General features: G+C 41.1%; 1 protein-coding gene across 1 annotated transcript in view; it reads right to left on the bottom strand.

Moving 5' to 3' along the window:
- Window positions 1-20,347, bottom strand: part of pknox2 (pbx/knotted 1 homeobox 2) — a 65,799-nt gene that overhangs the window by 22,337 nt on the left and 23,115 nt on the right. The window contains exons 2-3 of the mRNA XM_041952194.1: window positions 6,241-6,347; window positions 3,982-4,118 (exon numbers count right to left, since the gene is read on the bottom strand). Coding sequence (XP_041808128.1) covers window positions 3,982-4,118; window positions 6,241-6,327 — 224 coding nt within the window. The 5' untranslated portion in view covers window positions 6,328-6,347. The remainder of the gene's footprint in view (window positions 1-3,981; window positions 4,119-6,240; window positions 6,348-20,347) is intronic.

Raw genomic sequence — 20,347 nt, 5'->3', positions numbered from 1 at the left:
GAGCTACCTCTGGCACTGTTGATCACAACATTTTAATTGGCCATCATACACATTTACCGGCTCAGCTGGCTCTATATTCTCCATAGCACCATTTCACTACTAAGTAACTCAGGTTCCCATCTCATTTTATTCTCATCCTTTGCCCCCCTGTTGTGTCACATACAGACACTGATAATGTACGACTATATTTGCCTGTAAAACTTAATAATAATATGGACCCTGATACTCTTTAAAGGGATTTTGTGGAAGCACTAATACTAAATTGCTGGAGTACCCTTTAACATTGTCCGGGCAAATTAATCATCTCACTGATAGTGCTTTAGATTTCCTGGGAAACCATAAAAAAATGTTGATGACTCATCCTGCACTCGGGGGTGTATACTAATCTTACGTTTTGCGAAATGCTTTCTGAATTTTTATGCTGCTGCCATGGATCCATAAAGAAAAGGATGCCACTGGAGCGTTTCTGTGGGCCGAGCCTCACAAACTACATGCCTACTGGACAAAGATACAACTTTAAAACTTCCTAAAAAAACACAACTTAAAACTTGATTCACTGGTTTGGTTTTCTCTGTGATGTCCTCCGGCTGCTCTGACTCAACTCTGGACAAATAGCTGTCCTGGTTGCTGGCCTCCGTCCGTCTCAGAGGCTGTGTTTGGTCCTGGTCCTGCCCTGTTCACTGGGCGCTCCCAGCCTGGGCAGCGTCAGCTAACAGGACTGCTAACATTAGCTGCATGTTCCATGACAAGTCCCTCTCTAGCTGCCTGTTTTTACAGGAAACACGTGAACACACAGAGGCAAAACGTTCTGAAACAGGGAAAGCTTTCATCAGCTTACAATACGTGATCATATTTTGTCACAGGGCCACATTTGGCTCACCGGCAGGCTACCTACCACTGCCATAACTTGTGTTGTACTGGTTACATGAACAAGACATTTAATTAGCCAGCTGTTGAGGTATTAGATGGAATTTTCCTACTTTAGACAGAAGCAGGCTAGCAGTTTTTCGCTGCTTTCAGTCTTTATGCTAAGCTAAGTTAACCATGCCCTGACTCTAGCTCCATATTTAACACATAGACATAAGGTTATCTTCTCATCTCACCATATGCTGTACAGATTGTAAAGCCCCTTGAGGCAAATTGTGAGCTGTGATACTGGACTATGTAAATAAAACTGACTTGACTTAACACTCTAAGAAAGAAAGAAAGTAATTGTTTTTCCCAATGTTGAACTGTTCTTTTAATCCATGCATTGACTTAAGCAGTACAACTAGAAAGTCACTCATACTGTACGAGTATATGTGCACCGTCCTCCTGCTGGTTACAGCTCACTGTAGTTTTCAGTGCTTTTACCACAGTGCACCACACAAACAATACACACTGCTGTAAGTCCTCTGCTACAGTGCATGGTTTATATTCATTAATGTACCCAAGTATGGAAACAGAGATCCCAGCACTTAGAGGCACTACAATCAATCAGCTAATAAAGCATTAGCTTTAGTAACATGAATGTGTTTTCTACTGAAGACAACAGGAGAGCTGGACAGCTGCGACCCCATTTAAATAAATGTAAATATAAATAATACGGTTTGCATCATTGCTAAAGACGTTCTTGTTGTCTTTCTCTGACACTGTGAACTTCCTCCGTTCATGCTTTCCTGTGCGTACGGTTTAGGGAAGGAAGAGGAGGAAAGTGGAAACCCAAAAAACCCACGTGGAAGTGGAAAAGGAGCTGTTTTGGACTGAGACCACACCCATTACCACCACCACCCGGAGCTGCTCCAAACATCGCAGCTCACATCAAAGGCAGCCTCGTATCTCAGAGGAGCTGCTAAGGACTTTACAGCAGTCCGCCTCAGGCCCGAGCACGGGGGCTCGCGCCTCCTCTGACAGCAGAGGTGGATACCCGCGGGTGGGACCCGAGGGGCCGCGACAGCCGGCCCGACGCAGTCTGCAGTGTCATCGTTTCAGGACGGCCTGCGCCAGGTGGTGCAGGGCAGCTCTTGTATCGTTCAACTCGACAAATCTAGTAAGTTGTTGGTTTGCTGCCTACACCAGGAGATCACCCAGCATGATTAAAAATGTCTGTATTTTGAATAATTCACTTCATAAATAGATAATACAAGCTCATTATAGGATGCATCAATATTCTAGTGATAAGCTGAGAGAGGAGAGAGTGTTTTTTTTTTTTTTTTTTTACTTGAGTTTTGGATTCCTCCCAGCAGTTTTTTTTTTTTTTTTTACTTATTTTCAACACCTAACAAGGTGGTGCCTCCGAGGGCTTCTGCATGGTAAATAAAATACTAAAATTTGGAACAAATGTCTGTAGGGCCATCTGTAAACATCCAAAAATGTGGGTGGCAAAAAAGAACAAAAGCTTATATACAGTTCAGTGTGATCAGATACGTTTCACAATGCTTTAACTCAGAGCTTACTGCAAATTAATCTTAAAGTCTACTTAACCCTTTGACGCTGATTGTTGCGAATTCATCATACTGCTTTAATCCAATCCACCAAATCGCTCATGCATTCCTCTAATGCTGGTTTGTGCATAGACAACACACACCTGGGAACCTTTTGCAAGCACTGGTTTCTCATCGGACCGGTTAAAGTGAAAGAACCCCTGTTCTAATTGTTGTTCCAATGTAATGGTTGTGAGCCAATTTGGTGGCTGTTTTGATGAAATAAATGAATTCTGAATACACAAAAAAGATGTTTTTACTGCTTTTAAGCATTGAAAAAAGTGGACATATACTGTTTGTCTGAACCCTATTCTAGCTGGTGAACCTACCTAAATTTATATCTATTTTATGTGCTACAGAAAAATTAACAAACTCCTCCTAATTTAGGATCAATCTGAAAGCAAAAACATGAAGAATTATTTTTTTTTATATAATTCTAAATAAATTCAGGCGTCAAGGGATTAAAGACATTCCACAATACATGAAAATGAAAAAGGAATAGTTCACAAATTCCACAGTCTTTGTATTTCTTTTGATACATATTGAACACTCTTTTCACAAAGGAGCAGTGCCCCCCCTCAGTATGGTTCATTTATAGTAGAATAAACTAGTAGTTTAATTCCACAATGAGGTCTCTATCATGTGAAGGGTGATGCTTACCTTTGAAAATGACTGTTGGCGTGAAAAGAGAAATAAATTATGTTTAAGGCTGGAACCTTACACAAAACAACTGTTTTCCTGGTTAATTCTTTGGTTTAAATGTTTTTTGGTGCCCTTTAGCCTTCTTGGCTGCTTAGAACCCAATACAACGGCTGGAAAGCATTTCAAAGGATTTTAATTCATTTATGCATTCATTCATTGTCTAACTCTAATAATTAGAATCATAAGAGGCCACAACCTATCTCAGTATACACCGTGCAGAAGTCAGAGAAACAGCCTGACTCTTTCCAGTAAATCAAATGCTTATTTTAAAGTCAATTTATCAAATTCAAAGAGAAGGAAATTGAGGGTGCTTCTGGTCGCCTTTGATGAGTGGAAGCATTTACTGGTGGTGCTCTTTGGTTTACAAATGACACTAAGTGAAAATTGAAGGAGGCACCCTTCAAGTACAAGGTTTAATGTCATGGCTACTTTAAGAGGACATATAAAAACAACACCAGTGTGTCTAGCCTTCATCAGCAAACAGCACATCATGATTTCGTAAAGTCAGCATGAGGCTGGAGAGAAAATGCAATAATTATTTCAAAGGAAGAAAAAGTGGAGGGAAATCCAGGGGCAGAATGGTCCACATGCCGAAACTAGTTTGACAAATTGTCACATGAATTTAACAAAAGGTAAAGCGATGAACAAAATGGTTGCACAATAAAACGGTGATTCACCGCTGGTTGACTGTGGTCAGTGTTCTATGTTAACTGTGTATTTCTGATCTTGGAAGGACTTCAGATTTGTGCATAGTTCACAAGAAACACGTACAAACCTTGTCATGACACATGAACTTCTCATGGGAGATTGAACCAACCTGTAAACTGCCCTCTTGTCAGACTCAAGCTGGGCTTGGGGGTCAAGAGTCACACTGACAGAGGTATTTCCTGCTGCAGAGGCTGCTGGGATATGGACCTGTGGGGTCTTGGTGTTCTGCTGACTGGTGCCCGTCATCTGCGGACACATAAAACAATCACAAAATTAGTTTACATTTAGACTGGTATGTTGTTGTTCAGGTGGTTTTCAGGTTGGCTCTTCAGCTTAAGATTTGAAGCAGGAGGGACCGAAATGGATGCTTTGCTCACTGCTAGCAATAAGCAAGACTGAGAGCCTGCAAAGTGTGCATTCTAACATGCTAAAAGTCACAATGCTAGCATGTTCATGTTTAGCAGGTTTAATGTTTGCCATGTTTCCCTTCTTAGTTTAGCATGTTAGCATGCTACCATTTGCCACTCAGCACTAAGCACATAGCAGGCCACAGCTGAGGCTGGTGGGAGGTTTAATCACCAACCAAAGTATTGGCACCATGAAAGTCTGTACTGAATTCCCTGGCAATCCATAGTTGTTGAGATATTTCAGTCTGGACCAAAACGGTGACATTTACCAGAGCCATACAGAGAGCATTGCTGCTGTGGTGCGAGGTGCCAGCCCCACCTTTGGACATCGAGCTTGCCAACAAGTGTGCCAACTGAGACTGAGACTTAGACTGAATAGAGGAAATAATGAGTTAATATCTATGACATATTCTACAGATATAGACTGTAGTGAAACATTTAATGTTGCTGGTATGATGTCAATATGACTATCAACCATTCGTTTATAGAGTCTGTTTTTGGCGAGATCTGCGGACACGCAGTATTTCCAGACGACGTGCTGCTGCTGCTGCTGCTGCAGCCGTGGCCGAGCCGCACTGCTCACGCAGGCCGTGTCGTTCCTGCAACTTGTTAACATGGTCGCCAAAATGAAAAGCAAGAGGTTCCGCGATGCACACGTGTTGCTCAGGTAGGCACTGTGACTCAGTTCTACTTCTCGTCATGAACGCGCAGCTTCTTGTGAGGTCTAAGTAATTTTCTGATTTTTAAAAGCAGAAGGTGCAACATGCATCTGACGCCATCAGACTACAAATGAGGACGTAGTTGGAATGAATCATTGTTGCTTGGTCAGTAGCTTTGTAATGAAGCTGTTAAGCAAAATGAATGAGATAGGAGAGTCAGTGATTGAACAAGGCATGCTCACGTCTTATATAGAGTCCAGTTAAATGATTAATATTCAGCTACTATATTTAGCAACTGAACAGTGTGTCCACAACTGGCTATTCCTTTGCTCTGAAGAACCACAGCACCACTGATGGTTCACCATGGAATCAATAGAGAATCTGTTCACTTCTTTTGATGTTAGTTGTGCTGTAGAGTGACACGCTTTACAAACGCAATCTGTTGTCTTCTTCATCCTTTACCCCACTTTCCTCTCTCATTCGTTGTCTCTGAGGAAATGAGTCTAACAACCCCCGCCCCCCCACCCTTTTTTTTGAGTCGGGGTGGGATGGGAGGCTTCAAGTCTTAATCCCAGCACCAAATGGGAAATAAATTAGCTTCTTCACACTTAACTAGCTCTAATTTGCATTTGCCGAGCGTGCAGACTGCAGCTCGAGAGCTCTCCCCTGGCACTAATCCTCCAGGCGAAAGCAGACAGAGGTGGCGTGGACAAGCAGGAGGGATAGGTGATCGGACGAACCTGCTCTAATGCCACTCCATGTGATGGTCTACAGTGTTAGACAAAGCCTGAGTCCAGCCACACTACGGCTACATTAAATACTCCGACCTGTTTGTGGATTCATGTGTCGTGTTGAACACCACATGCTGGGGCTTGACCCCTTACTTTACACTGTAACATGCAGTATAACTCTTTCACTCATATTTCATTGTAATGTCATTCATTCTCATGAAAAATCACTTTAATACATTATTTTTGATACTCAGTTGTTGTTTTATAGTGTTACTGTACCTTATGATATATTTTCTCTTCAGATATCACAGTAACATTCCTGTATTATTGCTATAATATTATTAGAATATTATTTGAAATGGTCACTTGCTGTTCATAGTAACCTTTCAAGATGTTTATCTCGAAAAACAAAAATGCATCGAAACATTTTTTGTATCTAAAAAAAAATAATAATAATCGCTCCTAGTAAGAAGCTGAGAAAAATAAGTTCTGGGGGCCTTTAACATTCGTTTGTAAGGAGCTATGAGTTAGTTCTTCAAGCTCTGAAGTCAGTTCTGATGAAACTTCTGACCTGTTGACTCTCCTGGTACGATGGTGGAGGAACGCTCTGGGTGGCCATCATTGTCACTGCAGGTGCTGGGGACACATGTTGCATCATGGGATAGCTTCACATTGAGACTGGGAAAGACACAGGAAAAAAAAAAGAAACATAAATCCAGCGCAAGTAGTGATTGTACATTCTATTACAGCAGCAGCCGCCAGGTGCTGCTATGATTAAATAATAGGAGATGAGATTTTCACGCAGCATCTCACTCTTCCCTTTCACACTTCTTTTTCCCCGTCTCCATTTACTAATTTATTTTCTTTGCTCTATCTCCCACTGCATGTATTGCATAGAGCTGACAACAGTCAGGCTGGTGTATTAATACTGAGTGATCTAACAATGCTACCAAGCAGAAAGAAAACAAAGACTCAATCATGGAACCCTTTACAGAAATACTTTACATACCAGCAGGTTTATAATGACACTGCAAACAAACTCGACTACTTGTTTACCAATTACAGACAGCTATGCTGTTTACTAATTACAGTACAGCTGGCTTTAAAGCAACGCATCGTGGTGAAGTCACCTTGGTCGTCTCTATGTGTTGGCTGCTGGTTTGTTGTTGCACTATTACCAAGCCAATCAAGTGGGCTAATTAGGGCTCTTGTTGCTGGGCTAATTGCTATTGGCCGGGACCCCACAGGGCTGAGGGCTGTACCCCGTGGAACACCGCTGTAACCATTGCCCCCACACCCACTGAAGGAGCTAATTGGTTCAGGGTTCCATTACACATACAAACACACACACACAGATGCACACACACACGCACGGACGCACACATGCACGTACATGCACGCACGCACACACAAACACACAATCACACACACAGACCCCCTACCATCACCCCAACTTACTATAGGCAAGCACAGCAGGTGCCCCATCCTGAAGCTACATATAACCTATGTGTATAGGCTGCATGGAAATGTCCTCTAAATTAACTATTTGACCTGAGGGGGGAAAGGGTGTTGTAAATATGAGGGTAAACTGAAACCTTTTATTTATCAAACTTATTTATCAAACTTTATACTACTTTTAACTATTAGAAAACATAAATGCAAGCCCTGATCCCTCAAATCGATGGATATTGACACTACAAAGTTTGATTTGGTGCTGTTTTGATTTGATGTGAACTTTCAAATCAACATTTGTTCAGAGCCAAATTGTTTGCTGGATTCCTTGAGCCACTGGACTTACTGGAAAAATGCCTTATAATGTGTGGTCATGAAAGGTGGGCAGCATTTACAGTGGACTGGTGCACTTGGGTTGAATGATATTGACCTGGAGGAAAACACTTGATTATAAACTAGTGAAATGGAGCTGCCAAATCTGAGCAAAATCTCTGCTTCAGTTGCAACATCCGTTCAGAGCTAACGCCTCAGGAAATAAAAATGTGCAGTTAATCCACCTGACCGATAAAGATGAGGATTTGCAGTGTGTGAGTTGTGAGGGTATCGCCTGATAAAAATTTAATAATCAAAGAATGTTTACAAGAATGTCACGTTCTTAAAGATACTATAAAAATAGATCATATATTGATATCATACAAAGTGAAAATATACCATTAAGTGTAATGGGCTCACTATAAAAGTATAAATGAATAGCACAGACACACTAAGTATGAATATTGAGGAACATTATTGAGATGATGTGCTTAATTCTGGTGATAATACTGTTGCAGCAGTATGACTTCAGAGGTATACAATCCCTGCTGTATGCCCCTCCTATAGTCACACATCTGTGTATTGAGCACTCAACTCTACTTTGGATAGTTTTCAGGTTCCTGCTGCCAGACAGGAAGTGATGCAAACATCTAGTCCCGCTCTTCAGAATCAAAACAATATGACACACTTTCCCCGCCAGTGAGCTCATACCCTACTGAGACCCAGACCCTGGCAATGTCTCTGAATAGAAAAGTCAGAGACAAGACAACTGGCTGAGACCCGTCTTGATTTGAGTGGCGTCAGAATCCACCACTGCTGCCAACATTTTGATGCTAAATGCTAGTTTAGTTCCATTGACGAGTTCTAATTTGGGGTTTTAGCTTCAAATCTGCATGTTCCATCGTGTCACACTGTGCTTGTGTTTGCTGTGTATGCATGAGTGTGTGTGTATTCAGTGCAGCATTATATGAGCATGACTGTTTGCACTGTGTGTTTTCACACTTGTTTGTGTGCCGTGTGCGTGTCTCTGCGAGTCATTTTGTGTACTGATTGCGTCTTCTGGTTTCTGTTCTCATTCCAACTGGTATCAGCTGAAAGGCATCTTCTCTGTTATCAGTCCTCATTTTAATTGCAAATGCAGTGAGCGTGTTAGTGATTAAATGGAAAATTGCACATTAATTGATGAGACTGAAGATAAAGCAATTCCAATTACTGCACAGTATTTTAGGCGGCCTCTCAAAGTTTCGCCATCCCTCGAAGGAACGAGCCACCAAACGCCAAATTTGAGCAGGCATTCGTGCATCCATAAATACACACACACACACACACACACACACACACACACACAGAGAGAGAGATATAATATGCACACAAACACATAGCATGGCTGCTGAAGCGTGAATGTACATACAAGAATAGACAAGAATATTGCAAAAACACCAACAAACAAGACATTTAATTTTAACAGTGAAATTAAAGACACACACAAAAAAAAACTTGCCTCATGAAACTTAAAGTAGAAATTTCTTCACAACACAAGCAGACATTAACCAACCAGCCACTGTCTGAACCCACCAAAGGTGTACGGTTACACAATAAGTCGTAAAATTCATTTTGAGGACAAATGACATGTTTGTTCCTCAACAAAGGCTTTTGAATTATTACAGAGTTCATAATGCATATCACTTGAAAAGCGCCTGTAGTCGCAATCAAAATTCAAAAGCAAGCATAAAATGGAAAATGAGAAGTAGGCATAAAATTATTCCAACAAACATCAAAGGCTTTTGTGAATTTGGATTGGAGGCAGTCGTACTCTTTCATCAGATTTTGTGCAGTAAGAAACACTTCTATTCAGCATTCAATTTTCCAACAATTCTCAAGCATAGAATGGGCCTCTGCTGTATTGATGTAAGGTTAGTCAGTGGCATAGCTGCAGTTTCACCCCGTTTCCCACCAGCATTGAAATGAAAATCCATATCTGGTCACATATGATGTGATCACTGCCTCTGGTCTCCACACTTCAACCATGTCCAAAGCTTTTTCTTGTATTCTTTGGTTTGAAGGTGGATTTGTTGTACTGTGCTGAACTTCTATTAAATGCAGAATGGGAATGCTTCCTGCTACAAACCAATGTAATAAAAAGAAAATGGATCCTCCTTGTGATTTAAACACAGAAAACAGTTTCATGGACAACATTTCTCGCACTCCAGATTGTGACCTGGCGCCTGGGTTTTGCTTTTTTTTTCAATAGTCAATACTTACAAAGACTAATGGAGCAGTGAACAAAGGTGACAGCACTGACAGAGAGACAGAAGTTGTGGAGCACAGATAGATTCAAACCTCATGGAAAAGTGAAAATAACCACACTGGTGAGTTGGCCGTTTGATGGGAGTGTGACTGTGATCTGATTTGTATCACTCTCTTGAGCTGAACTCAACACACTCTCCAAACCAAAGAAGGGTGATGATTGGAGTAGTAGGAATGCAGTATGATGAGTCTTTATAACCCATGCAAGGATGAACATATAAAAAAAGACTACAGCCATGCTGGCAGCTCTGGTGCTTTGAGCTAAATGCTAATGCCAGCATGCTGACATGCTCAGAATGACACTGCTAACATGCTAATATATAGGAGGTATTACATTTTTACATGTTTACCGTTTACTGTCAAATCTTAGTTCAACATATTAATATATAGCTGAGTGTATAGCTCTTGCAGGTATTTGGTCATCAAACCAAGAAACAGTCAGTTCACCAAAGCTATTACAATTCATCTTAGATGTCTGCACCAAATTTCATGCCAATCTATCCAATAGTTGTCGAGACATTTAATTCCAACCACAAATGTCAACCTCAAGGTTTACCTTGTGAGGCAGCCGGATTCATGAGATCATGAGATCACACAAGAGCACGAGATCCAAGAATTCATCTGGCCAGGCTTCAGATTATGCATTTGTAGCCAAACCATGATGGTTCAGACCAATCAGCATCCTGTGAACAGCTGGCAGCTATGGGCAGACATTGTTTTCATTCTAAAACAAGAATGGCGGCTCCTCAAGAGGTTAGCGTAGCTGTTGCTATAGCACTTGTTATATCAGAACTGTAGAGTATTTCCTCATTGAACAAAGAACAAAGAACAGCAGTGGAGGCTTTTCAGACCATTTCTGCCATCCCTCATGCCAATTGCAAGGCTTACAACTCACTTCATCCTCAGAATGTGGTGAGGTGAATGGTTGATCTTTTTGTGTTGTGGTTTACTTGTTTCACTTTTTGGTCTCATGGTTTCATTTTGGTACTTTAGGTTCCCTGTACTGTATATGGATGTGTGTGGATATGGACGGAGAATCATTTCATTTGATTCTCATTAAAGTGCTGATCCAACAACTAGACCTCCAAATAAATCATGTTGATATTTATGTGTATATTTTTTTTACTTCACTTACTATTGATTACCAACCAAGCTCTTCTTAGGGCATGTGAAATTCTCCATGCTGTCTTCAACTAACTAGTTTCAAAATCACGAGAGACAGTCAATTTGCTTTCATTACCCACTGAAGTGCTTAGAAAAAATAATGAAATAATTTTACAAGGGCAGTCTGCAATTTTGAAAAAATAACCCAATCCCCATGATGCCAATTTCTTGGAAACAACAGTGCAAAGGCTTGTCTGACTTAACTAGTGATCAATTGGACCCACTTCTAGGATCCTGAAGTTTTCCATAAATAATATCTTGTGCATATTCATGAAAACAGAGCCAGCTTTACACTCAAGGCTAGATTTAAATCCAGTCTCTAAATGTTGAAAGCGTGACAGATTGCAGCACTTTAACCCATTCTGATACCTGATCTGATATCACACATGGATGTGTGAAGGAGAGAACCTTTTTCTGTGGAAATAAGGAGCCGAGGAGCTGTCATTTGCACATCGTCCCCTCAAAATCTCATTTAATCTGTCCTGTTGAGTTTGTTGGTTAAGAGGTTGACCTGCAAATGCAATGAATAACATTTGGAAGTGGGTATGTCACCTTGGTCAGATATTATGCATCTTGATGCCGTGCTGGAGAGGAAGATGAATAAATAAATCAGGTGTTTTTGAATATGAGTAGGATCTAATCATCGCCTTATTGTCAGGCCTGATTTACAATGCAAACACCAGGAGGCGAGGCCTTGATGGTGTTGAGTAAAATGGTGGAGGGAAGGGTGGAATGGTAATGAGATTGGTGCGGTGTGTGTGTATGTGGGGGGGGGGCTGTGTACACATTTGTGGTCAGACAGGAATCGGAACACACACATTGAAGCGCAAACACCCAACACACAAGTGGAATAGGCATGCATGCAAACATAGGCATGTATATTAATGCACAAATACCAACATTAAACACAGATATAGCAAAGCTTCACCCAGTGTCATCCTGAGGGCAATATCACACACACTGTCTCTCGCCCAACGCATAAGCACACATGCATCCTTACACACACACTCAAAGGTGCAAGTGCATACACAGCCGGAGGCGAAGATAGTCTCACCAGTGGTCTTAGAGCTACAAATCCCCCCCAGGCTAAAGCGAGCTCTACACATACCGCAGTCAGGACCTAGTCCACACTCCCAGACCACCTCATTAACCTCAGCCAGCAGCCCTCCCTCCACCCGGCAAACCCAGCTCCTCACCAGCCCACACTTACAATTCATACTAGTATTATTTATTCATCTGCTCTTGTTGATTGGACTCATCCTCACCCACAAGACAGATAAGGCATGGATTTGAAGCTCAGTGAACAATGTTTCAACATTGTTGTAGACATTGTTAACTCCGGGTTCAGCAAGATCACGGCAAAAGTGGCGAGGCCGTTTTTCGGAAGGTTTCATCTCAAGGGTCGAAGGAGGGAAGTTGGTTTGTGATTCCATATCTCTGTGTTGTGTTGTGGACGCTCCTCAGTGCTTCCTTATTGCAAACACTGCAGCCAGGGATACAGGGCAGGATGTGCCTCTCTGGTCGCCATATGGCTGAGCATGTTCCGATTTAGATGCGAATCAAGTCGCACGAATCAGAAAGTAGCTCACCCACAGACATTCAATGAAGAGACTCTGCACAAAATCAACATAACACATAATGCTATACACGCAGCTATAAACAATTTGTCATGATCTCTCCAGTTCACATCTGCACAGGGCAACTTCACCCTTCAGCTGGGAGGAAACTGAATCATGTCAAAGTTTTTTTTACTTTTTACTTTATTTGAACTCTTTTTAATAAAATCAATATGTGGCATCATCATTGTCAACATGATACTACTTTCATGAAGATCCTTTGGCATTTCCCTCTTCTCACTCACTGGGCTGACTTCAAAGGCTTCCTCTGACTCGTCCTTATCAATTTTCCAATGACATTTTATGCTTGAATTTAAATCTATAACCTTTCCAGTTTATTCTCTCGTACTGAACTTAATGAACGTCCTTCACATATTCAAATCTGCCCCACAGCCATAATGAAGACACAAGGATTTCCCTTGGGTATGACAGTTTGCAAGATTCATCACTTTCTTTCTAAATGCTGACAATGGCGTCAGTGCTCCAATCTTACTGCAATTCTTGTTTTCTTTGTATTTATGCAAATGTTTGTTTGGATATTACAGATTCCAGTTTGATTGTGTTCTGTCCTGCTTTTAAAAATCAGATTAAAGTCTCAAGTAAAATGGATAGTGGTAAAACTACAGTACAGTGAAAATTTTTGTAATTCCCCAAGGACAGGTGGTTTGCATACAAATAACCTTATTAGCATAGCTAAAAGCCCTTATTATAATGAGGTGAGTTTTTTTTATGAAGAGGCTAAACATATAAGACAAAGATGAAACAAATATTCAGGCTGCAGGTAAGTGACTGTACCATCTTTGAAGCAGGAGTTGTAACACTGGAAACCACCAAGAGGAAACTAGATTTTGAAAGTATACAACTGAAAAGTCCAGTCCCCTCCCTTCACATGAACACACACTGCCTGATTACTGCAGGAAGACTGTCCACGACACAGCGTTGGGGAGAGGAGTAGTGATGAGACATCCAGTAGATGGGCTATTAAAGGCCTGCAACAGTCACAGATACCAGATTTTTTTTTTCTCAGACCATTTGATTATTGATTGCTGTTGGAATGTCAAAAGGATTTCAGCAAATGTCACAAAAAATGCTTCTAAAATACATTAAATGTTAAAATGCAAACCACGTATCAATCATGCCCTCCAAAATTTGGGATTTAATGAACAATTTGTGCAAAACAATAAGGCTTGATTTGAATTGTTTTCCTCTTTTTATGGCTTTAAATATGGACTCATGCAAAGCACTGAGTTGAAATGTCCTTGTCTTTGTGCCACTGGAATCAAGAATTTTTGACAAAAATGTTTAACAGTGCAAACGACATAAACTACTAACATTTTCTTTTGTGCTGCATTGTAAGGCTTGTTTTAACAGTTATTCAGATCATGGATGGGTAAGCATGTTGACAGCGACTGATACATTCCAAGCTGCACCCTGGTAGCTATGCACAGGCATTGGATTGGATAATTAAGAGGAGGTGGGTAAATAAAAGGGAACACAGACAGCAGGGTGACTAATCGTGTGTATTAATATAGTATTGTATGGATATTGGAAAATTGATGTATCAATTGTCAACACAAAAATGTAATCAATGCATACCAGGTTATAGATGTGATTACATGATTGCTTACTGTGTCACATGATTAATAATCTATAACATCCTTAATTAGAACAGAGGTCCTCTTTACTGTAAAAAAAAAAAAAAAAGCCAAAACATCTGAGGGAACACTCATTCATGTGAAACCAGATTCCCGTTGGCTCCAGCTCAAATATGCCTGCGTGGAGGTTTGTCTCCTCCCAGTAGGCTGCAGCATGCTCCTCAATCCTCTTACATAAAAAATGATAATAAGAACATGGACATGCTCCACTACATATATGACGCACACATGGCAAACATGGCGCGTGGCGACCAAATGGTTGTCGGACCTGCTTCAGTGAACTTATTTTTGTTTCAGCTCTGTCGTGGATAAATTTACACAAACTGGCGCTGCATCATTTCCTAAAACAAACACACACACTCATACAGGCACATGAACACACACTCCTGGGAAGCTGGTGGGTGGGGTGGGACGAGAGTGCCAACATTGCACTCCCCTCCACCAACAAAAATAGCACTGCAACAGCGTCTGTATGGTGCAAAAGGAGATCCACGGATGAGATGATGTTTAGTAGAAGTTGGATCTGAAGCCATGCCACTTGAAGTGATATTCTAAATCTAATAAAAAGACCAAAACCAATGATGAATCTATCATTCTAACAAGTATGGTGTGTGTGTATCCAAAGCCTGGTTTATCTTATTGCTCTGCGCCATAGAGCTCCATTGTTGTCTGAAAGCTATTAAAACACATCAACGAGCCACATTGTTGCACCGGGTAACACCTTCCTTCATCTGGCTACCATGAACACACACTGCAGTTTATTTTAATTCAGTAACACATACACCATCCTGGTGGCGGAAATGCTGAGAAACACACCATATCAGCGGGTAATAGTCCCCAACAAATGCACTCTTTGCTACTAGTGTTTGTTAAAAGCTACAGTACTCAGCTGTTTAGGGAAATTACTGAGGCTTGTTCAATAAGACAAAGTCAACATGCTAGCAGCTCTGTGAGGCTGCACTTCGATACAGAGGTGCTTTGAGATCAATGCTTGTCAGTATGCTAGCATGCTCACAATGACACTGCTAACATACTGATGCTATGCAGGAAGTGTTTACCATGTTACCCATCTTAGTTTAGCATGTTAGCATGCTTACGTTGCCAATTAACACGAAACACAGAGGCTGATGGGAGTGTCATTAGTTTTGCAGGTATCTTGTCAAAAACCAAAGTGTTGGACAAATGAACATTTTTGACCTGACGATGACACTAGTTGAAAAGTCAGAGGACCACCAAGTGATTACAATTCATGAGAACACGAGTCCGTAGGATTCGTCTTCTGAGCTAACGCAATTATGTTGTTTCATGGCAATCTATTCATTAGTTTCATTCTGGACCAAAGCAGTGGAGCGAGCTACAAATGACAGAGCTAAATCTGAAACTGGAACCAATGGTCACAGACAGGACCGTCTTTAACGATGGTCATCGTGTCAGATGACCCTGTCCAATCACAGCACGTCTTATTTCATGATCACACACAAGTTCAGATGTCGTCAGGTGTCGCGGCGCGTCCCAGATGCTGCACGACAAGTCGTTCAGCATGTCACACTACACGGAAAAAGACGCCCAATTGTCGTTCAGGATCGGCCACCAGGTTTGTGATTGGTCAGCCACGACAAAATCATCTGAAATCTGGCCTGATTTGTGTAGTCTGAAACAGTAAACTGATGTTATTTTCAAGGCATCCTGTTTTCTCAGCCAAAGAGATTCATGGGTGTTTTAGCATGAAATATGTGCACACACACGTGTTCTGCGTGTACCCTCTGATCCGCTCAGCTGTGTTCAGCCAACTCCAAGAATAGCAGCTAAGGCATTTTGATGTAGAAGGAGGTAGGGGCAGTGTCTGTGGTCGACACACACACACGAGGAGCATTTCCTCTGCTAAGCTGATAACCATCAAAACACTGAAGGTAGAAAAATTCAAGCTGAAATTGGAACGGCCAAGCTCATGGAGAGGAAATGCAATCTACAAGAGTTTCCCACTGAATCCCCCCGACCCCCACCACTTCAGTCCTCTTCTTCCTCTGCTGTCATGTTTGCTGGCACATGCATTGTGCAGCTTATCTGCCGCTGCATCTGCAAGGTTCTTTTTTTTTTTTTTTTTTTCAAAGATACCTCCTTATCACAGCGAGTGAGTGCCATCCGTGTCACTCTGGAACAACTTTAGCTACTGGTCGGGCGATTTGACAGACACGTGAATGGCACAGGATGCACGGTGGCTTACTCGCTTTAACATTTAAGTCTATACAGAGTAAATGATACCGTCCAGTGTGGGTACCAAGCATATGCTTTAATGCGAAGAGTTGTCAGCTCAAAAGCTTTTGAACTACGAATGATATGAGTAACAGCAATTGATTTTTTTCCCCTTTTTTCCTTTCATTGATGAAGTGAAGTGAAGTGACTTGTTTGGCTTCAGTTTTGGTGTAAGAATGTATTACTGCTTCATCTAAAGTCTGCTGTGAGACAATGAGTTTAGAGTATGTGTCATCGTTTTGGACGTAAAGCTGGTGGGAGACATTTACATTATTACAGCGTACTGACATACATCCTTCCATCCCCCCTCCAGACAAAATTTCATTTAATGTCCATTACATTAAAAAGACCAGGCTTTGGAAACTAATACATGAAGACCTATACGATCCAGCACAATCCAATGCAATAATGCTGCAATAAACCTGTCTGTCATAATATCAAAGAGGTGTTGATTCAACTCCTGAGGTTACAGTGTCCATACATTCTAACAATATACTTCTCACAATTGAATTCATTTGTAAACAGGGTACAGCCAGTTCTGAAAGAATAACTCCAGTTTCTTTTGTTTGTTTTTTGGTCCATATCACCTGGAGAGCCCCAAACCTGTTGATGTATTCTGTTGCTCATTACATACTTGTTCTTAGAGACTTACTACTACTTGGGCAAAAATTGCAAGCCACATAGTCAGCTCCTCAGTGAACCTCTGTGGCCAACCCTGTCTCCTTGAAATCGCATTTAGTAAATGTGTTTTGACGGAAACAAGACTGCCGGCTGGATTGCATTCAGTGGCTATGCTTTGTCAGTGAAAGAGGTGCTGTCTTTAAGTCATAGGGCGGCCGTAGGGCTAAATCGGAGTACTCAAAGCGCTGGCCTTCGTGTGGTTAGGTTTTGGAGACAAACTCACTTTGGTTAAGGTTAGGGAAAGATTGTGATCCTGGTTAAATGTTAAAGACATTCTGCTTCTTGTGCTGAAAGTCATTTTTGACTTTTTAACATTTAACCATGACCATCATATGTCTCTAGCCTAAACAAGTGCTCGAAAAAGGTATTTGCTGGTGTAAATTAATATGAACATAATTTCTAGGAGAAAAGGGTTCTACGTCAGACTTTGTTTCACTTCACTGTGCTGTGAGCTAAGTCAGGTTTATGTGTCTACCGTAACCTTAGAAAAATGCCAGCATGTAGCATGTTTGCTTAACAACAACAACAACAACAGCATGTAAGCAATCCAATCCAGTATCCCAGAAAATCAGACATATCACTTTGAGTTGGGATGGTCTTTATCATGAAGAGGCCTGCAAATATAAATAGGATGAATGTTACCATGGGAACACAGCTAATGCACACCACGGAAAACAGTCAGTGGGTTCAGGTGTACACATGTCTCAGGGAAAAAAGCTCCAGATAATATTTGGAGATGCCACATTTGGGTTTTTATAGCCGACATAACATGAGCTCAGACACCATTGGTTAAGACATGACATTAAAATAAGACGAGTCGGTTATTTACCTTCCATCTCCAGAGATGCTATAGTGCAACATGCTAGAATAAAAGGCTCAACTGGACATTTTAAATGCACACAATGCTGTGGGAGTTCACCGATTTTTGTACACCAAGACTGAATTTGGTCCCATGTCCAGCCCTTTATTTCATTTAGGAAATTTGTACCTCCAGCACAGTTACAAACAAAGGAAAATGACACCTATGTAATCATGCTTTGTATATGTCTCAGGTCTGCTTTTTGAAAATACATTTCAATGTGTTTGCAGTTATCTGTAGCCCATTAGGAACAGTGTTACCGGCAGCACATTCCTCTTGACTCATGTTTGAGGTTGAGTTCTGCTGAACTCCAGTGTAGGTGTCCACATGCTGAAAATCACAATCACAAAGTTCTACCAACCTGAAATGGACCCAGACATCTGAAGAGGCCCTGTTCCTCTGCCCACCCCACCCCACCACCACCAATACACACACATACACACTCCCTCACAATGAGATCAGCAGAAGGGAATATTTGAGGAGAGTGGTGGGGGATTAATGAGAAGGGGATTAGCAGGTGGGTGGCTCTCTCTCTCTGTGTATGTGTGTGTATGCTTGTGCATGTCTGTATGTGTGGGTTGGCAATGTTAGCCACTTGAGTGTCAGCAGAGCTCTGGCTGGGGAGGGGAGGGGAGGGGAGGGGAGTGAGTTTGTCTTGGAGGGACAAGGCAGGCAGGCAAAGGGCTGCTACAGACCAGACAGAACCAGGGGATGACTGAGCAGACTGGCATGTACAGCAAGTCTGCATGGAGGAGCCCAGCCAGGGTAATGACAGGTCAGACTCTTTGAGCATGCAAAGCAGGGAAGAGACATCTGGCAACTGGGTGTGGTGGAGCTGTCCAAGGTCATTTGCATACCACTAGAAGCTATATTTGTGTATCATAAAAACTTAAATACTGTCAGGATTTTTAAAATCCTATATTTCCCCAAAAAAAAAAAAAAAAAAAACCCTGCTGTTTAGATACTTCTAAAGATTTCTATCGTTTAGATGTCACAAGCTGATTGGATACCACTGAAAGTGAGATTCATTGTTGGGAAGGGTTGTAACACAAAGCTACTATCTGTATCTGTTTATTTCATTAAAAATATAATTCCAGTTTCAAGAGAGAGGTGGACAGGGTCTACCACATGTTGCTAGAAACGTTCATTTTTTTGTGTAATACTTTCATACTGTCATCTATACTTCTGACACTTTATCAATGTGTACAGCTTTAGCTGCCAGAAAAAAATACAAAATAGCACAATATACTTTAAACCATGTGCCTAAATTGATCAAATAATAAAGAATGATTTGTATTTAAACCGTACTTTCAGAAAAAGTATGTAGAGTCATAAAAATCTGTTTCATGAAATAAAACAGGAGGTTAAAGAAACAGTAATTAATGATTAATAATGAATTAATTAATAAGTTGCTTTGTGTATTTCCTTTTTAAAAATTGAGCTAATTTTTGCATTTTTTTGGCAGTCTAGATTGCACAGGGTGTCAGGCTTCAATATCAGTTCACGGAGAAAAACAAGCATAAGTGCAATATCAGTCGAGCTTCATCCTGCACAGATCTGGTGAAATCTGATGAAACATTATTGAGGATGAATCTCACTGAATGTCTGAGTATCAAACTTAAAACTCCAGCTTCTGTTTTTAGCCTCCAGCCTATTTGTTTATATTTAGTCAAATCAGCATCATGGAAAGTCCTGCTGCTTTGGCTGCTAGCAGTTCCTGCTCACACTGTGCAGACAACAATCAAATGGATTACTGAAGAAAAAGTCTGAGGACGATAATTATGAGACAAGAGTTGAAGTAAGAAGGAACACCTAGTTTCTTTTTTCCAAGGGATCCTGTGACAAGTGTAAAAAACAAGTTCCTTTGATTGTAGCAGTGACTGTGTGACAGGAAACATATAGTATATATTACTGCAAAACTTTTGATGCTCTTTGTACCTTTTCAGAGGACACTACCTGTCCATGTACATACAAATTATATATTCATATTTGTTTTCATCCCTAGTAGGTTACATAACAAGCTATCAAATGTTCCTTATAAGTAACCAAATGCTCTATACATACTAGACGTATATGTATATGAAGATAGATATGATTATGCATGAATGCCATCAGATTTTTTACAGATGAGCTCACGTGTTTCTGCACATGGAGGTGCAGTAGAGCCAAAATTGAAGCTACCTAGAAAAGAAGTCAGGCAGAGGGGAGCAAACAGAAAATGAACTGGAGCTAGAGTCTTCTGAATTGCGAAGTCAAAATAATGAGGCCAACACCAGTGGTGTTTGCTGCTCTTGGCTGGACGGCCTCTGTTTGTCTTAGTGTCGGGGGGCAAAGAGCCGAATGGAATTCTTGGAAACACCAAACAAACCTATATTAAAT

The sequence above is a fragment of the Chelmon rostratus genome, chromosome 14 (assembly GCF_017976325.1).
Source record: "Chelmon rostratus isolate fCheRos1 chromosome 14, fCheRos1.pri, whole genome shotgun sequence".
NCBI lineage: Eukaryota > Metazoa > Chordata > Actinopteri > Chaetodontiformes > Chaetodontidae > Chelmon > Chelmon rostratus.
Note: the sequence above shows the minus strand (reverse complement) of the source record. Positions and strands in the feature narration are given on the sequence as shown.